Source organism: Capsella rubella, unplaced genomic scaffold, assembly GCF_000375325.1.
Source record: "Capsella rubella cultivar Monte Gargano unplaced genomic scaffold, Caprub1_0 scaffold_4, whole genome shotgun sequence".
Taxonomy (NCBI): domain Eukaryota; kingdom Viridiplantae; phylum Streptophyta; class Magnoliopsida; order Brassicales; family Brassicaceae; genus Capsella; species Capsella rubella.
In genome coordinates, this window is record NW_006238920.1 from 6,559,915 (window position 1) to 6,582,619 (window position 22,705).

The window sequence follows — 22,705 nt, forward strand, 5'->3', positions numbered from 1 at the left end:
ACATTTCGTTTGGGAGGAGTCAGTCATTTCGTGCGCTTCCGCAGAGACGACGCACACAGCTTCACTTCTCAGCTCTCAACGTTTTTCACCTGAAATTTCGCTTCTGCTTCGTCTTCTAGACGCGGATCTGATAATTTGGTAAAGCTCCTCCCTCTGTTTCTTCTTCTGCTTCATCTTCTTCTTCAACTGATGGATCGTTATTTAGTGATTTAGGGTTTTGTTACAAACTCTTGTTTTTCTTCTTCTTCTGGGTTGCGCTAAGTAGAGTGAGTCGCGAATTTTTCTCCTTCTCCTTTCGGTTCTGGGAAATTTTTAAGCTTCATCAGCCAATTTTACTAAATTGTTATGCCTCCATGTTTGATTAATCAGTCGCATCAATTCTGACCTCTGAGTTTTGCTTTTAGGTTCATAAAGTTTGCTCCTTTGTGTTCTACTTGGTTCTGGGTTGGGTTAAGTTTTCATAATTTGTTGATATGATCTCAGAGTTTAGGTTTTTGGTTTTTTCTTTTTTGGGCAGACACTATTTTCTTGGTCGGAGATTGTCTTTTTTTGTATCTTCAAGTATTCTACAGCTTCTCGTATGATTCTGAATTGTGTAATTAATACTTGCATGCTTGGTGTGATGCAGGGATTTCTTCTGTGATGGTGTAATCTAGATTTAAGATGACATCTTCGCATAATATTGAATTGGAGGCAGCTAAGTTTCTGCATAAACTTATACAAGATTCTAAAGATGAACCTGCAAAGCTAGCAACTAAACTTTATGTGGTAATGTGGCTTCACTAGGTGTATGCTTTACTTTGTATTTTAATCTTTAATCCCTGTGCTTTAACTTCATTTATTCTTTTGATTACTCTAGATATTGCAGCACATGAAAACCAGTGGAAAGGAACACTCTATGCCCTACCAAGTCATATCTAGGTATTTGTTTTCCTTAGATATCATTAGTTATTTGTTAAATGAATTACTGCTTAGGTTGATTAAGGTGAGACTATCTTCTTATGCTATGAGAACATGGGGTTGCTTCTTACTGCATCAGATGCTGTAGCATTATCTAATCGAAGATTTGAATTTTTTTTCTTCATCTCCACAACCTGCCCTGATATAATTACTTAGACTGCTTATAATTGTAGAATTTTTCATAAAAATCGTACTTCCCGTGAGATATGGTATGCTTAGTTCTAAAAAGTGTGCCCGAAGCTTTACATGTACAATGTGTGATTTCTTACTCTGTACTTCATCCTATCTTGTATTTCTGTCTCAGAAGGCTCACTTAATTCATCCACAACTTGTTATTCAGCCTTAAGCTGTTACTCATGCTTTTGAAAATTGTCACTTTTGTTCCTGTTTTTTCATTTCACTTCTACTAATATGATATTTCCAAAACTCTAAGGGCCATGGATACTGTGGTCAATCAACACGGTCTTGACATTGAAGCTTTGAAGTCATCGTGTCTTCCTCAAGCTGGTGGTACCCAAACGGAAGATTCTGGGTCTGCACATTTGGCTGGTAAATCCTTTCCCTCCTTTGTTCCAGTTGAGAGTTTGCTGACCAGATGCTCTTCCATGAGCTAAGAGTTTTGTTTAATATGTGGGAAAGTTGGTTTGCTTCTTTCATTTTTTTTGTGAACTAAACTTCTTGCACAACGTGGAATACAGGGTCTTCCCAAGTGGTTGGAGTTAGCAATGAGGGCAAAGCAAGTCTAGTTGAAAATGAGATGCCAAAATACGATGCCTTCGCTTCTGGTAGGCAGCTTGGTGGATCAAACAGTGCATCACAAACCTTTTACCAAGGGTCTGGAACTCAAAGTAACAGATCATTTGATCGTGAGAGTCCATCCAACTTGGATACTACGTCGGGAATTTCTCAATCTCACAACAGGAGTGAGACAATGAATCAAAGAGATGGCAAGTCAAGTGGAAAGAGAAAGAGAGGTGAATCATCACTTTCATGGGACCAGAATATGGACAACTCTCAAATATTTGATAGGCACAAGATTGATGATCAGACTGGAGAAGTAAGCAAAATAGAAATGCCTGGTAATTCAGGTAGGGATGTTTGCTTCAACGTTGTTTCTTACAATACTTAGCATATCCTTTTTAATCTAGCATATAAGGACCCTGCTACTTGCTTTTGTGTATGATTTGGTTAGCTTATTTGTAAATATTGTTGCCATGAAACCTCAGGTGAAATTAGGAATTTGCATGTTGGGTTGTCATCAGATGCCTACACAACTCCACAGGTATACAACACTGTTACATTTCCTGTTTCCCTCTAGATTGAATACATATTGTGTACATAACATTTTGTTTATGAAATCATTGTGAGCCTGCCTGATACTGCCAAGTTCTTATATACTTGGACTTTTTGCTCCACTTATCTGATGCTCAAATTTTTTTTTTTTGAGAATGTAAAAGGAGATACAGTTCTGGCACATGGTGACTTTTTTCCGAAACATCTGTTTCTGTATTTTTATTTTTTTTATCACGCTTGCAATATGCCTTGATCTTTTTAGAGACATAGATGCTACTCAATTCATTTTTCTTAACATGATTTGATTAATCCTTTGCTATCTATAGGACGTTTTGAATCTTACTTACTTGTATTTAGCATGAATTTGACTCTGCAAAATGTCCTTTTACTTGCTACCAAAGATACTGTATTTGGAATTTACCCCCTCTAGTATCTTTTTTTTCTGTGGCAGTGTGGCTGGCAGAACAGTGAAGTCACAGCAACCAGGCCTCCAGTTCATAAAGAACCTGGAAATAATGTTGCAGCAGAGGGATCACTACCCTCAGGTTCACCTTTTAGAGAGCAACAGCTAAAGCAGCTCAGAGCCCAGTGCCTTGTGTTTCTAGCTCTCAGGTACTTTATAATCTCCTAGCCACTTGTTTAGTCATTTTGGTGCAGCAACTGTAACTCCGGATATATCTGATTAATTTCCTTCTTGTAGAAATGGTTTAGTGCCAAAGAAACTGCATGTAGAGATCGCCCTTCGAAATACTTTCCGCGAAGATGGTAATGTTGGTTCTCGCTGAACGTACTTTATAATTCACTTTTTTTTCATGCTTTCCCTTGGATCATAATTGGCCTTCATTACAGATGGTTTCCGTGGAGAAATGTTTGATTCAAAAGGGAGAACACATACGTCCAGTGATTTGGGTGGCATTCCTGACGTCTCTGCACTGTTGTCAAGACCAGACAATCCCACTGGAAGATTGGATGAAATGGACTTCTCATCCAAAGAAACCGAGAGATTAAGATTAGGGGAAAAAAGTTTCACACATAATGTATTTTCTGATGGGCAAAAGCTTCTAGCCTCTAAAATTCCAGGCTCTCAAGCACAAACTCAGGTTGCTGTCAGTCATTCTCAATTGGCCTTTTCTCCTGGTTTGACCAAACACACTCCATCAGAGATGGTGGGCTGGGCTGGAGTAATTAAAACTAATGGCCTCTCAACTTCTGCTGTTCAACTCGATGATTTTAATGCTTCTGGTTAGTAGACTACCTTAGATAAGATTTTTTTGAATTATGGTCTTTCCTTTTGGCGTGGACTATTGTCAACTCATGTTGTTGATAACCCTTCGAACATGTATATATGGCACATAGCAGACGAAGAGCAAGGTAATTTGCAACCGTCACCTAAATACACCATGTCGCAGAAATGGATTATGGGTCGACAAAATAAGAGACTATTGGTTGATCGGAGTTGGTCTCTTAAACAGCAGAAAGCCGACCAGGCGATTGGGGCACGGTTCAATGAGCTGAAGGTTTATCTCTACCTCCCTTTTCTCTTCTTATCAGTTAGTGGTACCTTTTGCTTTCACGGTTGTTGATTTTCTTCTGTTGTCAACTATTTTTGCATTATACTATTGCTTGCTATTTGCGATGGTTCTTGCTGTTATGTGCTCTTGACCTTGTTATTGGAACAGATCAATGACCAATATTTAAGTATCTAGTTCTGGATGAAAGACGTGCTTGACATTGTGATATACCACTGGAACCTGTTGGACTGATCCCGGGAATTAATTGAAATCAAGCTAATATATTCATTTGATCTCATTGAGATGAAATAATTTCAAGTTGTATTAGGCAAGATGGGTAACTCCTATTATTTGTTCGTCTTCCATTAAGGAACACTCATTTGCTTCAATTTACAAAATTCATTAGAAAACTTCCTGTGATGAGGTTCTTCTGTTCGCTTTGTCATATTTTAAGTAACTGCGATGTTAGCTGTTTCGGGCTTGAGGTTAGTGTTACTACTATGTGAAGTATAAATGGTAGAAATGATTTAACGTAATACTGAAGAACCATTGATACTGCACATAGTAGTAACACTAAGGAACTACTTGTACTTGTGTCCTTACTTTATGAGGTCTCACTATCATTTATTCTGGATCTGGATGACACTGATTCATGTATCCTACTCTGCAGGAATCTGTGAGTTTGTCAGAGGATATATCTGCAAAGACCAAGAGTGTAATAGAACTGAAAAAGCTTCAGCTGTTAAATCTACAACGACGATTGAGGAGGTTGGTGAATGTCATTTGCTTAGAAAATATTCTTATGGAGATGTTTCACCTTCTGATATGTATTATGCTAATAAGTCAGCTAACATGTATACAGCTAAATAATACGTCTTTGTTATACGGCGGAGGATGCATAGTTTCTTTTTATCTGTAAAATCTGTGCATATAAATATTCAACCTGTTGTATCACCTCTCAGCTGCTAGTTTTATGTTGATGTTGAAACAGTGAGTTCGTTTACAACTTCTTCAAACCTATTGCAACTGATGTTGAGCATCTTAAGTCATATAAGAAACATAAGCATGGCCGGAGAATCAAGCAGCTTGAAAAGTATGAGCAGAAGATGAAGGAAGAGAGACAAAGAAGAATTCGTGAGAGACAGAAGGAGTTCTTTGGGGGCTTAGAAGTTCACAAGTATGTGCAATTAGTTTTCTGACCTATTTCATTCTCATTAGGTGAATCAAAGAGTAGCAGATACATTTTATAATGTTCTGTACGTAATCCTTGTTTAAAACCTTGCTTTAGGGAAAAACTGGAGGATTTGTTTAAAGTTAGGAGAGAAAGGTTGAAGAGTTTCAATAGGTATGTGAAGGAGTTCCACAAAAGAAAGGAACGGCTTCACCGCGAAAAGATTGACAAAATTCAACGCGAGAAGATTAATTTGTTAAAGATAAATGATGTGGAGGGTTATCTCCGAATGGTGCAGGTTTGGTCTTTGAACTGAATATAGAACTTTTTGGTTTATATTGCTTCTTTGATATTGGTGTGTACTTATGAATGTTGGTGAATATGCAGGACGCCAAGTCAGACAGAGTAAAGCAACTACTCAAAGAGACTGAAAAGTACCTTCAGAAACTTGGATCCAAATTAAAGGAGGCTAAATCTTTGACCAGTCGATTTGAGAATGAGGCAGATGAAACGCGTATTTCAAATGCTACTGAAGATGAAACTTTAGTAGAAAATGAAGATGAAAGCGACCAAGCAAAGGTAAGTTCTATTTCCCAGGAAGTTTTTTTTTGGGTGAGATTTCTTCCATTTGCTTCTCATGGTTAAGATACATGTTATGCAGCACTACCTGGAAAGCAACGAAAAATACTACTTGATGGCGCACAGGTAATATTCTGCGTCCTATAATTACAGTGTAAAGTCTATAAATCACCCATAATGTCATTCTAATGCCTTAGCTTTCTGTTCGTATGTGAGTTGTCATCTTTCTTGCCTCTTTTTTCTTTTTCCACAAGGTGGTTATGTTGTTTGTAAATAGAGTCTTATGTGGATATAATTCCTCACAAAATTTTCTTTTGCAGTATAAAAGAAAATATCAATGAGCAGCCATCGTGCCTAGTGGGTGGAAAGTTAAGAGAGTAAGTGGACCATGCCCCGCCTTACTATATATTTGAGAACCTTTTTTGAAATATTTTGCGTGGGATGTTTACAAATACAAAACCTTCATTTTAGGTACCAAATGAATGGCTTAAGGTGGCTACTTTCACTGTACAACAATCACTTAAATGGCATTTTAGCTGATGAGATGGGTCTCGGGAAAACTGTTCAGGTATTTAATGCCATCCCATTTGGGGTATATGCACACATGTATGATTTTCTTATAAGATGCCTTTGTTCCAAAAGTTACAAAGTTTTTTTGATTTTGTAGGTTATTTCTTTGATTTGCTATCTGATGGAGACAAAAAACGATAGAGGTCCCTTCTTGGTTGTTGTACCATCTTCGGTTCTGCCTGGCTGGCAGTCAGAGATTAACTTCTGGGCCCCATCAATTCATAAAATTGTATACTGTGGGCCTCCTGAGGAAAGGCGCAAACTATTTAAGTAAAGAGAGGCAAATTTTTTTGTTTATTGTTCTTATGTCTTAGATATCAAGGTTCACTATCTCCTTTTCCGTTGTAGGGAGCAAATTGTTCATCAGAAGTTCAATGTCCTTCTGACGACATATGAATATCTAATGAACAAGCATGATAGACCGAAATTAAGCAAGATTCACTGGCATTACATTATTATTGACGAAGGACATCGCATAAAAAATGCATCCTGCAAGTTAAATGCAGACCTGAAACACTATGTTAGCTCCCACCGACTCCTGTTAACTGGAACCCCGTTGCAGGTACATTTTCTTTCTTTCTCCCTCTCTTTTCATTTTGATATTGACATACTCTTGGCTTTACAATCATTATTTTTCATCTATTTTAGAACAACTTAGAAGAATTGTGGGCTCTGCTTAATTTCCTGCTGCCTAATATTTTCAACTCGTCAGAAGACTTTTCACAGTGGTTCAACAAACCATTTCAAAGCAATGGAGAAAATTCTGCTGAAGAGGTAGCCTTGACTGTGTTTGATATTAAAATACTAACTAGTATAGTCTTCTTAAGGCATTGTGGTATTAACTGCATCTGTGTGGCTGCAATCTGAGCAGGCGTTACTATCAGAAGAAGAGAATCTACTGATCATCAATCGACTTCACCAAGTTCTTCGACCATTTGTGCTACGTCGGCTAAAACATAAGGTTCATATTTTCTCCTTTTTGTCACTTTGATATGTTAATGATATGGAAGGATATCTTCCAATGCAATTATCTCAGTTATTTTTTCTTAAGTTTAATTTGACATGTTTATAATTGTATTGGCTAACTTATTTTTGTAGGTTGAGAATGAGCTTCCTGAAAAGATAGAGAGATTGATACGCTGTGAGGCTTCTGCGTATCAGAAGTTGTTGATGAAGAGGGTTGAGGATAATTTGGGCTCAATTGGAAATGCGAAGGTGTTGTTTTCTGTTCCAGGTGTTGGCAGTTTTGGGATTATGTTGAGTTATGTCTTAATTTTTTTTTTCTTGCAGTCTCGTGCAGTGCACAACTCAGTAATGGAGCTTCGGAATATTTGCAATCATCCATATCTAAGCCAACTGCATTCAGAGGAGGTAATCATTATCATTCTCTGTGGAATTATTTATGTTAATGTAATGGATCGCTGGTTCCACACTATGAATAAACCTAATGAAGGGAATTTTATCTTTTGTTAGGTCAATAACATAATTCCTAAGCATTTTCTGCCCCCAATTGTAAGACTGTGTGGGAAGCTTGAGATGTTGGATCGACTATTACCCAAACTTAAAGCAACAGACCATCGGGTAATGCTTTCTCTCTTATCCCTCCTGGAAATAGCATAATTATAATAATTCAAGGCAAAAGCTGATTATTGAAGCTAGATTCCTTGTTTTCAAGTTGTGTGCTAGAGTACATAGTGTTGCCTTCGCCTCTGAAGTGATAGGGTGTCTATCACAAGAAGTTTTTGAAATTTTGTTTTGTTTGGATGAAGCATTACTGTCTTTCTTTTTCACTCGAAACTGTGTTTTTTTTTTCCGGCTAGCATATTATCCTTTATTTGGTTGCTTCCATATCACTTTATGTAGAACTTCAAGTTGAAAATATACAATTTTCTGTTATTTGTGAAATGCGCAAATATATCGTAAGCTGTAACTTTTTTACATGTTTACCTTTCTTTGGTTGCAAAACCTTATAAATGGTTGTTATTTTTCTGTTTGTTATCCGTGAAATTCCTGCAGGTTCTTTTCTTTTCCACAATGACGAGGCTTCTTGATGTTATGGAGGATTACCTCACCTTGAAGGGGTACAAATACCTTAGGCTGGATGGGCAGACATCTGGGGGTGATCGTGGTGCTCTTATCGATGGGTTCAACAAGTCGGGTTCCCCATTTTTCATATTTCTGTTAAGGTGATCCATTATATATCATGGCCTGGCTTTCTGTAGCTTTAATCTCTATCAGGATGCTTCATGTTCACTCTTAACAGATTTTAGTTATATTCCAAAATACAAGTTGTAAACTTTCGTGTTTTCAGTACTGCTAATATTTATTTGTATGTGATTGCTGAAAATTTTCATGGAATTTCAGCATACGGGCTGGTGGAGTAGGAGTTAATCTTCAGGCTGCTGATACTGTAATATTATTTGACACCGACTGGAATCCTCAGGTTAGACATAACAGTTACTAATATTAAGTTATAGTTAAATACAGTTAAATACTGTGGACATCAGGCCAGACTTGAAGCAGCATTTATTTTACATTTCAGGTTGATCTGCAAGCTCAAGCAAGGGCTCACAGGATTGGCCAGAAAAAAGATGTGCTTGTTCTTCGTTTTGAAACGGTAAGTTTTTATTTATTTATTGTGTAAGAATTTCAAATATCTGAATAAATTGCTTGATTTGTGAATGGTTGTAACTTTTACACTGGAATATTTGGTTTCTGTTTTTTCATTATTGGGATATATACTATAGTGATGCTGCCCTAAATTTATGACTGTTCAGCATGACTTATGGGGAAAATAGAAATATGCAGTACTCTTGGGAAATACCTATTGTTTTTTTGGCTTGATCCCTTACAATTGACATGTTATTATATACTCAAGCTGTTTGAACTGTTTGTTTGTCTGTCGTCCTTAATTGTATCCTAAGGTTAATTCTGTTGAGGAGCAAGTGAGAGCTTCAGCCGAGCACAAACTTGGAGTTGCTAACCAGAGTATAACCGCTGGCTTCTTTGACAATAACACAAGGTAAATCATGAGACATCCCTTTTATGCTTCAACAGGTTTCACCTACCAATTCTCTAAATTAATTTATTACTTTGTAACAGTGCTGAAGATCGTAAGGAATATTTGGAATCCCTTTTGCGTGAATCAAAGAAAGAGGAGGATGCTCCAGTATTGGATGATGATGCCTTAAATGATCTTATAGCTCGAAGGTAACTGCTCTTTTTCATATTGTTTGTTATTCAGAGTATATTACTTGTGCACATATTTTAATTTTTATAAGAGCCTATGCATACATGGTTGTTAAATTATCATGATAGTTTGTTCCTTTGCATGTGCACTGTGATTTTTATCTAGCAATTTTATAAGATTACTGCAATCAGTTTGTACAAAGTATTTGCACTTTCTAACTGTAAACAGTTATCTGCTATTCTATCTTTACATAATATTTTCGATCTGTATGGCGTCTACTGGTGTTCTTCACGTGGGATGTGTTAATTGATAGATTGACTTTCTGTCTTATTCTTAAAGAAGACAATCTTTTTACATTTCCATGCATCTCGATTTTCTTTCAACTTTCTTGCAGATCTGACATTTTTGTTGTCTTTCTAGGGAGTCAGAAATTGATATCTTTGAGTCCATCGACAAAGAAAGGAAAGAACATGAGATGGTATGTGTGTTTATTAATTTTAATTTTGGGTTATTTCGTTTTTTGATGTTTATGTGAAAAAGATATGGCCCTGCAGGAAACATGGAATACCTTGGTACATGGGCCAGGGTCAGATAAGTTTGCCCATCCTGTACCATCTCGGCTTGTTACTGAAGATGATTTAAAAGTACTATATGAAACAATGAAACTAAATGATGTCCCGATGGTTGCAAAAGAATCAACTGTTGGCATGAAGCGGAAGGATGGTTCGATGGGAGGCCTGGATACTCACCAATATGGAAGAGGGAAACGAGCAAGAGAGGTTTGTTGAGGTTTCTCTTCATAATATGATCCTGCATGTAGCATTTTGCGTATTCCATAGAATGACAAATATTGCAACTTCTTTAGGTTCGATCTTATGAAGAGAAACTAACAGAGGAGGAGTTTGAGAAGTTGTGCCAGACTGAGTCACCTGATTCTCCCCAAGGCAAGGGCGAAGGAAGTGAAAAAAGCTTGGTGAATGATACATCAATTATTCCGTTTGAAACCTCTATTGACACACTACTTCCTACATCTCCGACACTGGCAATAACTTCACAACCAATGGAACCTCTAAGGCCACAGCCGCAGCCACTGAAAGAAGAAACACAGCCTATCAAACGGGGCCGTGGTAGGCCGAAGAGAACTGATAAAGCCTTGACCCCTGTATCATTATCAGCTGTAAGCAGGACACAGGCAACAGGGAGTGCTATATCGTCGGCAGGAACTGGCCCTGCCTTTGTTAGTCCGGATAAAAAGCTAGAAGCAGCTTCTCATTCTAGTTCCTCTCCGGCCCTGACATCGCCTGATTTATCTGCCCCTCCTGGTTTTCAATCATTGCCAGCATCTCCTGCTCCTATGCCAGTAAGAGGTCGAGGTAGGGGAAGAAGCAGGGGGCGTGGAGGAGGAAGGGGAAGAAGAGGTGAAGGTGTATTACATGGTTCCAACAGTTCTAGTACTCAGAGAACTGAAACTGCTGCAGCTCTTGCAAGGGATCCAGAAGCCACAAAACATAGTGGCGGAAGTACTTCATATCCTGACTCAGTACCTCCCGTGATTTCTGATACTACTGGAGTTCAATCAGACAAAGCAGCAGATAATGACCTAGATGCACCACCTGGGTTTGCTTCAGGATCCCATGTTCAGACGCTAAATGTACTTGAGAATTCATTGGAAAGAAAAACAGCTGCCGTAAAGAAGAGGCCTTTGATTCAGGGTGTGAGCTCCCAGCATCCAGGACTTAATAAACAGCAACATGATTTGCCCGTCTCCACTAGCTCTACTTTATTGGGTAAATAAATTGAACATCACTTTGTGGATTTTATATTCATGTAGTTATAACTTGCTTGAGAACATAGTGGTGACGAGAATCTCAATGCCATGTTATTTTGGCAGGTGCTGGCCCTATGCAAAATCAGAGTGCTGTCTCTTCTGTTTGTGATGGAACCAAAAATTCTGAGGCTGGAAGAAATAAACATCCAGAGGGTCGTTTGCCACTTGTGACAGCTGCACCTGCTGATGCTACTCTGCCAGGGAGTTCTCAACCTGACGGTTCTTCAGTTGAAGGTAATAAATCTATGAAGCATCGTAACTTGCTCAAAGATGCTCTGGTTTCTAAATCTTCGATGTTCTACATGTCATCTTTTTTCAGCTCAAGAAGCCAATATTCCTTCTCCTGCAGCCATTCCTGCTAAGAGGCGAGGCCGCAATGTGCCAAGTAGAGGAGAAACTCCCAGACGCCAAGGAAAGAGGCGTGGTCAAGCGTTACCTGCTACTGATGGCTCTTCTGCTAAGGGTACACAAATAGAGCTTAAAGTTGGTAATTCAACAGGCACTAAAGCTATATCGGCTGGAAATAAGTCTGATGCTGTTGCCAAAGAACAACCCCACCTTAGCCAGTTAGTTGCAGCCGATATTCACACTTCTGGCAGCTTGAGTCAGGAAAGTAGAAGAGACACCTCTGGTGGTGTTGGTTCCTCTAGGAAACAAACTGCTGATGTAACTGATGTTGCTCGTGTCATGAAAGAGATCTTTTCAGAGACTTCCTTATTAAAACATAAAGTTGGAGAGCCTTCTGTAACAGCTAAAGCAAATGCGCCTGACTCACAATCCCCAGGTGAGATGAATTTGCACACAGTTGAGACCCACAAGGCAGAGAATGAAATCCACTCTTCCAAGCAAATGGAAGAGGATTCTTGTGGTGTTAAGAATCAAGAAGCTCCACATAACCTGAGCAAGGAAGAAAAACTGGTTTTAGATGTTTCCCACCCTGTTTCTGGTGATCTGATAACTTCAGGATCAGTTGCAAACAATGATGGTGACATTGGGTCGACTAAAGCTGCTGCTGAGAATGACCTTGTCAAGATTCCGGGTGGTGAAGTAGATTCTTCTGTGATACAACTCAGTTTGGGAAATGCTTTTGCTGCTAAATCGTCTTTGGAAAAGTGCACTGCAGATCAGCTTGTGGATGAAAAATTGTCTCAAGATTCTGGTAATGGTGAAACATACCACGTGGGTGTAGAGCTGTCAGAAGAAACAACATCTTCATCGAGTTATGTTCGATCTGAGCCTACTGCATCGACAACTGTAGAACATCTACCTACTGACAATTTGGAGACAAATATTTCTTTTCAAGTGGAAGGTAAAGATCTGAATGCTGATAAAAGAGAAGCTATCCCCCTTAGTCCGGAAGAAAAAATGAATGTTAACTCCAAGATTGAGACGAATTCTGAGGAACTTCAAGCCAGTATAACAGATAAAGTTCGAAATCTGGATGGAGAATCTCTTAATATTGCAAATCAGACGGTGAAAGAAGATGAGGCAACAAATTCTGTTGTAATACAATCGTCTGTGCTGGAGACTAATGAAATGCCAAATGTTAGCCAAAAGGATCACAGTAGCATTGACATGCAGGAAGTGGTTTCAGTTACAAGCAATGAGAACTCCATGTCCCTTGACCATAGTGACAATGATCCTATATCTAAATCTGCTGATACAGAACAAGATCCTGAAGAATCTGTTTTGGTTCAAGGTGTTGATAGGCCTAAAGTTGGCACTGCTGACACACAGATGGAGGATACTGATGATACCAAAGTTCTAGCGGGTTGTTCAGTTGAGAATGAGGAAAAGGAGAAAACTCTTGAATCCCATATGCCCAGTGATGATGCTGTTAGCCATGCCCCTTTTGTGAATATAAAAGATAGTGAAGGAGATGATGAACATGGGAAGTCTCTTGTTTCCAGTCCAACAATGAAAGCGATGGAACATAAGGGGCTTGAATCAGAGACACGTGCTCATACAGATTCAAGTGGTATTGATAGGGAAAATGAAATACCAGAAAGTATGTCTGATGGCGAAAAAATGAATAGTTCATCTGAGCAGCTCCCAGATGCATCATATGATTTAAAAGCACCACAGGATCAAACAGATAGTCCCCTAGTTGGTGAGACAGGCCTTGAACACTTGCCAGAAAATGCGGATGTACCTACATCACCTCATGGAGCAGAACCCAACATTGTGGTTTCCCAGTCTGAGGGAATACAGTCTCCAAGTATCTTATCGTACAATGTAGCAGCACAACTAGAAAATTCAAATATCGAAAAAATGAATATTTCATCGGAGCAGGTCCAAGATGTATCACATGACTTAAAAATGTCACATGATCAAACAGGCATTCCCTTAGTTGGAGCAGCATCAAACATTGTGGTTCCTCAGTCTGAGGGAAAACAGTCTCCAAGTATCTTACCGGATGATGTGGCAGGACAACTAGAAAGTATGTCTAATGACGAAAAAATGAATATTTCATCTGAGCAGGTCGAAGAAGTATCACATGACTTAGAAGTGTCACACGATCAAACAGACGTGTCCCTAGTTGGTGAGAAAGTCCCTGAAAATTTGCAAGTGAATGTGGATGTGTCTGCATCACCTCATGGAATAGAGCCAGACACTGTGGTTTCCCAGACTGAGGAAATCCAGTCTCCAAGTATCTTGCCTGACGAGGTACCAAGACTACCAAATGATGTACCAGGACAACCAGACAGTGGCAACTGTGAGCAAATGGATACCATGCAGAACAGTACAAATGTTGATGTTGGCATAATATCAGGTAAGACGTGTCAGCCATTGTCTTCTGTCCAGTCTGAGGATGAGAACAGAAATAGCTTATCTCAATGTGAAACGTCAGAAGTAGTTGAAGAAAGGGATAAAAGGGATCAAATTTGCATAGGTTCTGTAGAATCTCAGGTAGAGATAAGCGCTACTATGCTGGAAAATAACTCAGCTAATATCCAGGCCCCGCAATCCATTTTGGTTGATCAAATGGATACTGAAGAATCCGTTGATCCTTGTGCCGATAATATATGCGACACTAATATAAGTGTTGATGTGTCTTTACACCAATTAGCTGATATCCAGGCTGAGCCATCCATTTTGGTTGATCAAATTACTGATGAATCCAAAGATCCTTGTGCCGGTAACATTTGCAATACTGATACAAGTGCTGAGCTGTCTTTAGACCAATTAGCTGATATCCAGCCCGAGCCATCAATTTTGGTTGATCAGATGGATACTGAAGAATTCAAAGATCCTGATGGCAATCATATTTGCAACACTGAGATGAGTGTTGATGTGTCTTTACACCAGTTAGCTGATATCGAGAGTTCACCACCTCGTACAGTTATGCAAAAGAATGTTGAGGATCAAGATCAAGTTGAAGCTGCTAGACATGAGTTAGTTGTTGTCTCGACCGCATGTTTGACAGAACCTCAAATTCAGTTACCACCATCCGCCGAGCCAGTGGTTGCTGAAGGTACAGAATCCCCTTCTTTCCTCCCAACGAAGGCAGAAGAGAATGCTGAGAGCCAAGTAGCTGATATCGAGCACTCATTGCCATCTACAGTTGTGGAAAAGAACATTGAGGCACAAGTTCAAGATCAAGTTCAACCTGCTGTATCCGAGATAGGTGATGTCTCTACTGAATGTTCGAGAGAACTTCAAGTTCAGTTACCACAATCCACAGAGCCAATGGGAGATATGCATGTTCACTTAGGGGCAAGCAAATCAGAAATAGTTGTCGAAAGTACAGAATTCTCTTCATCTCTCCCAAAGATGGAGGAAGAAAATGCTGAGAGCCAACTAGCTGACACTGAGCCCTCATCATCTCTTATAGTTGTGGAAAAGGATACTGATCAAGATCAAGTTGAAACTGCTGGATGTGAGCTGGTTGTTGTCTCGACAGGATGTTCTACAGAACCTCAATTTCAATTACCACCATCCACAGAGCCAGTGGTTGCCGAAGGTACAGCATCCCCTTCTTCCATCCCAATGACGGTTGAAGAAAATGCCATGAGCCAACTAGCTGATATCGAGCCCTCATCTCCTCCAACAGTTGTGGAAAAGAACATTGAGGCACAAGATCAGTACCAAGCTGAAACTGCTGTATCTGAATTAGTTGATGTCTCTACTCAATGTTTGATAGAACCTCAAGTTCAATTACCACCATCCGCAGAGACAGTGGTTGCTGAGGGTACAGAACATTCTTCATCCCTCCCAATGATGGTTGAAGAGAATGTCGATGGCCAATTAGCGGATATCAAGCCATCATTGTCTCCTACAGCTGTGGAAAAGAACATTGAGAATCAAGATCAAGTTGAAACTACGGGTTGTGAGTTAGTTGATGTCTCTACTGGATGTTTATCAGAACCTCAAGTTCCTTTACCGCTATCTGCAGAGCCAGAGGGAGATATGCACGCTCACTTAGACCAAACTCAGAGATCTCAAACCGTGGTTGCCGAAGGTACAGGGTTCCCTTCATCTCTCCCATTGACGGAGGAAAAAAATGCCAAGAGCCAATTAGCTGATATGGAGCCATCATCGTCTCCTATAGCTGTGGAAAAGGATCAAGATCAAGTTGAACCTGGTGGATGTGGGTTAGTTGATGTCTCTACTGGATCTTCGCCACAACCTGAGGTTCAATTACCTCCATCCACAGAGCTAGTGGAAGGTACAAGCGATAATTTAGAGGCAACAACGAAATCTGAAACTGTGGTTGCTGAGAGCCACTTAGCTGATATCGAGCCATCATCGTCTCTTGCAGTTGTGCATAAGAACATTGAGGATCAAGATCAAGTTGAAACTGCTGGATGTTCTTCAGATCCTCAAGTTCAGTTACAGTCATCCGCAGAGCCAGAGGAATGCGTGCACGGTCACTTAGAGGAAGCAAATAAATCTGAAACTGTGGTTGCTGAAGGTTCAGAACTCGCTTCATCTCTCCCAATGACGGATAAAGAAAATTCAGAGAGTCAATTACCTGATAACGATCCCTCATTGTCTCCTACAGCGCAAAGAAACATTGCGGATCAAGATCAAGTTGAAACTGCTGAATGTGAGTTAGTTGATGTATCTACGGGCTGTTCTTCAGAACCTCAAGTTCAATTACAGCCATCCCCCAATGCAGTGGTAGGTATGGACGTTGACGAAGAAACCGTGATTGCTGAAGGTACAGAGTCACCTTCATCCCTCCCGAATACAGAGGAAGAAAATGCCGAGAACCCATTGGACCGACTAGACAGTGAATGCGGTGTAATAACTGTTGCTGTTGAAGGTAGCTGTGCTGAGTCGAACTCATTGGTCACCAAAGAGAGCAAAACAGAGGATCCAAAAGACTGATGAAAATGTCTAGTTCATTTCATCTATGCATTATTAAGTTGTAAAACGTTTAGCATCTAATATCATGAACTCTAAGCAACTTTATTTTCTTGCATCATTTTCAAAAATGAAATCCGTAACCAAGATGCTTAGTATCGCCTAAAAAGATAGATTCCTATGTTCATTGTATCTGACTTATTAACGTATTCTCTCATGTGTGAATATTAAATTATTCCATTACCTTAGTCATACGACTTCTTTGTTATTTCTTCCTCACCCTTAGTGTTCACTAATTTTGGTTCCTGATCAGAACAAAAACTTGTTTTGGTTTTTTTTTATTGTTTCAGCCATTCTTTGCTGGCCAACGGCTCCACTTCTAAACTCGAGACAATAAAAGTGAAACCCTCTTAATGCAACCGTTAATTCTACATTCCAATGATCTCTTATTTTCTTGTATTTCACATCTTTAGAGACGGCAAAAAATAAAAAATAAAAAATTGCTTAGTAACATAATTTGTTATTTTTTTTAATAATTAAGAGATTTTGGACCGGAACTCATACATCTTTTCAAACTCGTCCCAGACGATATTTGAACCGGCGACCTCTAGATTTTTTTAAGCCAAGAAAAGCAAAAACAAAACGTGAACATTTGGTTATATTAATGTAATAAAAGAACAAGAGAGAAAAGTATAAAAATGTGATAGTGCAGATTGTGACTCTTACTTTGAGGACCGCATTAGTACCCAAAAAATGATGAGTGTAACAGATGTGGATACTTGAGACAGTGTCCACAAAACTTAAGAGAAGAGACGTGGGCAATAGAGTCGGCTTTGATATATCTATGAACTTTGGAATATTCCTTCTCTTCTTACATTGATAGATAGATATTATTATTGCAATAGATAAAATATAACTTCTTGTGTTCTTTTTTTTGTGCCCTTCATAATTCACACATGCATATTTTTGATTAAGCTAGTATTATCTCTTCCCTTTTATAATATAAGTTATGTTCAAATCTCATTGTTATGCTTAATGATGTTTGTTTTTTCAATTTATTCTTACAAGAAATGAATATGTTTTTTTTTATTGATTATTAGTTTCCTTGGAATTTATATAACCAATTTTCGTAGCCAGCTATTATATAGTATTGTTACTAAATACTAACAAGTACCAAACTATGTGTTAACTTAGTAAGTGAAATTAAGAGAAATAAAATTGAGGTAATCCTTAATTTATTGACATAAAATTTTTGGAGGAAACAAATTCGTTTCACATTGGAAAGGTCTTGTAAAGAAAAATTATTTCATATGATATGAGTTATACTAGAGAAGATTTACGGGTGTACGGATATTAATAAAATAAAATAAAAGTAAATTGCATATAGATTAAAAATAATTTGAGTTTGTTCCCAATTAATAACATTGGGAGATGATTGCCTAAATTTTCCATATAAAAACATTGCAAACTCATATATAATTAAGTTGAATTAGTTACAAAATTATATATGTCAAATTAAAACATGTTTGGGATAAGATCTAAAAAAAAAAAAAAAGCAAATGTAGAGTGGAGCATTGGCTCCTACTAATCCACCTAAGTCCATCTAGAGCGCATAGCAAACTAAATGGTAAAGAGAAAACATTTCAATTTCTTCCACAAACATATAAGGTTAGTGACACTTTACACAACATATAACCAACCAGTGGATTTGAGACCCATTAGTTCCATCATCATTAGTCTCTATTGGTCGGCATATATACGTTTTCTTACAAAAACGTTATTTTATAGGACACAAAAAGTGAATTGAGAAAAAAGAAGAAAAAAAAAAGTCAATTCTCTTCTTAAAATGAGGATAAGATCCAAATTCATCACACAAAAAAAGAAGTTAATATAAGATTTTGACATCTACAAAAGAAAAAAGATAGTGACCTAGAAGAGAGTTGTTTCCAAGGAGATGTGAAAATGTCTCTAACATTGACACATCTAATAATTTCATCTAACACGTCTCTTTTTAATCTGTCTCTCTATTCACTTTTTAAATGTATTAACGATTAATTAAGTTATTGAAATGTCGTCATTACCTTTTAGTAGAAAATTCCATGTACTATTTTGGTTGTTCATCAATCACTATGATGTTGTGCTACCTACAACTTTCTCTTGTGACATTTGTATTTGTTCAGTGAGATAACACATCTTTCTAAATATTAGATAAGAGGACCATTTTGATAAATAAGCACAGAGACTCGTCAAAATACTTTATTTTTTTTTTGTATTTTTAATAATAGTTATAGTGATAATCTTGTTTACCCAAACTAGAACTCGACAACATTAACATGGGTTTGAAAACGATTTACAAGTTAACAAAAGTGGTAATTTCTATTAGACACTTAAAAAAAATAGAGAGATAGAATGTTCCACATGTTATCTGAGATGTATTAGTATTTTCTATTTGGTTATTCAGTATCCGAAGATAAATATTTCTATCAATGTATAACAAAACAAAATATAGAGATAATGTTTAAAAAAAAAACAAATAATCCAATCATATCTTATACATGCATAAATACTATCTTGTCTTAATTTTTTTAGCTATTGATTAAGTACAATAGATCTTGTCAACTGAAAATTATTTAAGAATTTGTAAAATTTAGTAAATTTTAAGTTACTATATAGTGTATAATATTTTGAATTTTTATATAATATTATGAATAAAATAAATTTTGTATAGAATTTTTTATTCAACCTTTACTATACAATCTTTATTTAATAAATTTAAATTAGATAGTCTTCAATATATTATTGAGGCAGTAAATTTAAACTGAGAGACTAGTAAAATTGTGCAAGAAGTAATAGAAAAATTAGTCAGCTAGATAATTATTAGGGAAGCAAAATAATTATCTTAAAAAGCTTTGGGGGATAGTAAGTGAAGATGATGGATGATGTTCCAAAGGAGATGAGGGACAAGATGTGATATGCATAGAGATGTTTTATGTGGGAACATGTCTTAGTGGAAATAACCTTAAATAGAGACAACATTTTGAATTAAGCCTCTGTAATTTAGCCCTTCTGCACCCTACATGTTCTTGGAGATAATAATAATACTGCTTCGGTGGCTTTCGTAGTTGGATTCCAATTAATTTTCACAAGTTTTCTAGGGAGGGACTTATATAGCTGTTTTTATTCGGCTTTGGTACAATTTTGTGTGTTATCAAGTGTTAATAGCTCAATTGGTAAAGATTTCTGGCAAAATCTTAGAAATCACCGGTTCGAATAGCACTTAAGATAAAACCATATAACATGCTTTGGTTTCGGATCAGAGAAGATATATGGTTTTGATCTACAACCTCTTTGATTATTCGAAAAAATAAAATATTAACCTAGAACCTCTTTGATTATTCGAAAAAAATAAAATATTTGTGTGTTGTATATTTTTGTTAAAATCGAATTAATGTGATGACTAATAAGTAATTCTATGCATTGAGATATGATTTGACTTTGAGACAAAAGAGCAAAGATAGAGATGGTGACACATGAGTTCCACTTCTTATGTCTCTATGGTCTCTTACACATGTCCCGTTTTATTCGAATCCTCATCTTTCTCAAACACTTATCTTAATATCGTGTTACAACATAACTAGCTAAGTATTCGACCCCAAAGAGAATTGATGAACGTACATATAATATTCTTCGCATAATAAAACATATGTTGATAGGAAAGATTTTACAGATTATATAATAGTATACAGTATTACCAACATATACAAAAGTAAAATCGTAAAATTTCGCGTTTTCTAATAAGATTATGCAAATTTTCTTGATTGAAATTTTTTTTGCATAATCGAATTATAATCGTCATTAAGAGATTACGCATTTTAGCAATAGGAGCCAATATATAAGCAGTAAGGATGATCTTCACTGTATTTGTGTAAGAAAGAAATATGTGTTAAAAAGTTTGCAATGATTTTTATGGTAAATGATTATGCCATTGGAGCTAACCAAGAAGACATTGTCCTACTAAAGGAACACCATCCAGCCATACAAGGTATTTCTAAATACCGACACAATGAATAATATGTATCAATTTGGGAGGATCATAATCAATAGGATAACAAAATGAAACATATCCGCACAACAAAATATGGCATCCACCATATGTTTTAATCCATATGGATTGATATGATAGCACCACAGAGTCATCTTAAGGCTTCTTACGGTGAATATTACAGTTGACGAGGATCCCAAACACCAACTATATTGTGGAATTTTATAAAATTTTGTTTTTTTTTCTTTATTTAAGTTTAATCTAAATTTTTATATATAAAATTTACAATACACCATTTAAATTTTACAATATACCTTTTAAATAGTTATGCTTTAGCTTTTACATGTATTTTGATACTAATTGTACTGGAGGGACATTGAGTCAGAAGATGTTAAGATCAACTAAAAAATCGAATTGTTATTTGAAAAGTAAGTAAGAAATATGAGAATATATCTATAGTTTAATATATACTGATAAAGAGCAAAAGTAAATCATTTTAGCATTGTAATAAAAAAAAAACTAACATGTATAAATAAATAAAAATATCTCAAATTCTCCCCTTTTAGTTTTGGTTTAAGTCAAATTCTCCTTTTTCACAGCCTCCCACATGCAAAAGAATAATTATCTCACTTTTTTCTTTCTCTAATTCCTTTCTTCAACTCCTTCAAGTACATAATTTTCCTGTGTATCTGAACTATGTCTTTGGGAACTTGAGATGTCAAAGGTTGTATCAGAAATAATGAAGCAAACAAAAGTCAAAGTTAGAAACATATTGAGAGCAACAATTCATCCAAAGATTGAAAAACTTGTTATACCAATAGAAGTATATATATTGCACAAATTGTTAAATATTTTAGTGGTTGAGGTACCAATAGAAGTATCACAACTCTACACAAGCACTTAAAAAATCAAACTTCATTATAATTGTAGACAAGGACTCTCTCCACCAACACTAACAAGGGAGCTAGGTCCCCTACGACGACGTACTATGTACCTCCCCCATCTCCATGTGATACGTTTTCTTACATTTTTTTCACAATCATGCATTCTTAGTTTTGTACATATTGGATTGCTCTGTGTGACAATTTGGTATGGCTCAGCTCCAATAATGAAAATCATACCAAAAGTACCGGACGAGTTTTATTCTTTTTTTGTTTTCCTTAGATTAGTACTGGTCGCCAACAAGACAGAGCTATGGACTAGTGCTGCGTACTCTTTGAGGTTAGTTTAGATCCTTAACCATCAATTTACACGTAAAAACATTGCTCAATGAACATATCACATAATGTTTTAGTAATTATAGATTATAGATAGTACTCAATGAATATCAAACTTACTAAGTATACTATACTCTTAATCCATATAATACATATAGACAGATTCGATGATTTATATGAATTTGTTTTGGACCATACCTTTTGTAGTAATGTATCTACTAAAAATGAGATTGGTGGATGCTACATGGTGGTAGACCAAACTTTCCTAAAATGGGGAGGCCACAAATGGTTAGTGTAAGAGATAGGTGTCGTTGTATCTTTGGTTCTTTGGCAATTAAGGAATGTCCATCGATTTTGAAATTGTCTTAAAATAGAAAAGGCAAAGCCGTCACTATAATCACTCGTTCACTACAATAAGTTATGCTCCTAAGTGTGATCTATAGATTATTATTTCAGTGGTTAATTACTTCCTAATGCCATTGTTTATGTACACCGACGTTGAAATTTCAAGTGTTAAGCTAATATATACATATATACTTGACATGCTATATAAATTTTTATCAAGGTGAAACAAGAATCATGGTGAAAGATGAATCTTTGTATTGAGTATTTTAGGTAGGATATTTTTATCGACCATAATTTTAAGGGACCATTCACATATCATATCTTAGTCCATTTTACACATGTATAAACCACTGTCATACAATGGTTGATTTGTTATCTTTAATTTGATTTGTTATCTTTAATTTTGAAAGATATTTTTTTTTTATGATCATGTATTCACCACACAACATTTCCTGTTTTGTTTTATTCATATTTTATTAAAAAAATATATATTTTAATTTTAATTATATATATAAGCTCTTCATATGAAGAAATAATAAATAAAAAGAATTTAAATAGTCGGTTTGTATAAATTATAAAAAGAGATTTATGTGAAGCATTCATATAAGCCATCATGTTTTTCACATGTTGATACTTTTCTTCGTTTTTTTGGGCTTTTGTAGTGTCCCTAAATTTGGACCATACATCAC

At 36.7% G+C, this 22,705-nt stretch overlaps 1 protein-coding gene across 2 annotated transcripts; it reads left to right on the top strand.

The window, feature by feature from the left end:
• Positions 1-16,680, top strand: LOC17889763 (chromatin structure-remodeling complex protein SYD). Of its 2 annotated transcripts, none has more exons than XM_023783687.1 (34): positions 1-138; positions 629-768; positions 860-921; positions 1,394-1,509; positions 1,659-2,048; positions 2,187-2,242; positions 2,705-2,865; positions 2,954-3,018; positions 3,103-3,495; positions 3,610-3,770; positions 4,435-4,532; positions 4,756-4,941; positions 5,053-5,233; positions 5,323-5,514; positions 5,597-5,640; positions 5,835-5,891; positions 5,986-6,082; positions 6,182-6,354; positions 6,433-6,646; positions 6,733-6,858; positions 6,956-7,045; positions 7,183-7,299; positions 7,375-7,455; positions 7,558-7,665; positions 8,101-8,270; positions 8,449-8,527; positions 8,627-8,701; positions 9,009-9,106; positions 9,187-9,294; positions 9,695-9,752; positions 9,829-10,053; positions 10,140-11,061; positions 11,166-11,336; positions 11,422-16,680. In XM_023783687.1, the coding sequence occupies exons 2-34, from the start codon at positions 664-666 to the stop codon at positions 16,434-16,436; spliced, it is 10,194 nt and encodes a 3,397-aa protein (XP_023639455.1). In that variant the 5' UTR covers positions 1-138; positions 629-663; the 3' UTR covers positions 16,437-16,680. The 2 variants fall into 2 exon arrangements, with proteins under 2 accessions (XP_023639455.1, XP_023639456.1); XM_023783688.1 differs by having other exon boundaries at positions 3,613-3,770.
• Positions 16,681-22,705: the final 6,025 nt, after the last annotated feature.

Coding starts and splice junctions, on each gene's coding strand:
- LOC17889763 (XM_023783687.1), top strand. CDS start 664: ATGACATCTTCGCATAATATTGAATTGGAGGCAGCTAAGTTTCTGCAT. Junction 5,234..5,322: donor GTTATCTCCGAATGGTGCAG/GTTTGGTCTTTG, acceptor GTGAATATGCAG/GACGCCAAGTCAGACAGAGT. Junction 8,528..8,626: donor ACACCGACTGGAATCCTCAG/GTTAGACATAAC, acceptor TTTACATTTCAG/GTTGATCTGCAAGCTCAAGC.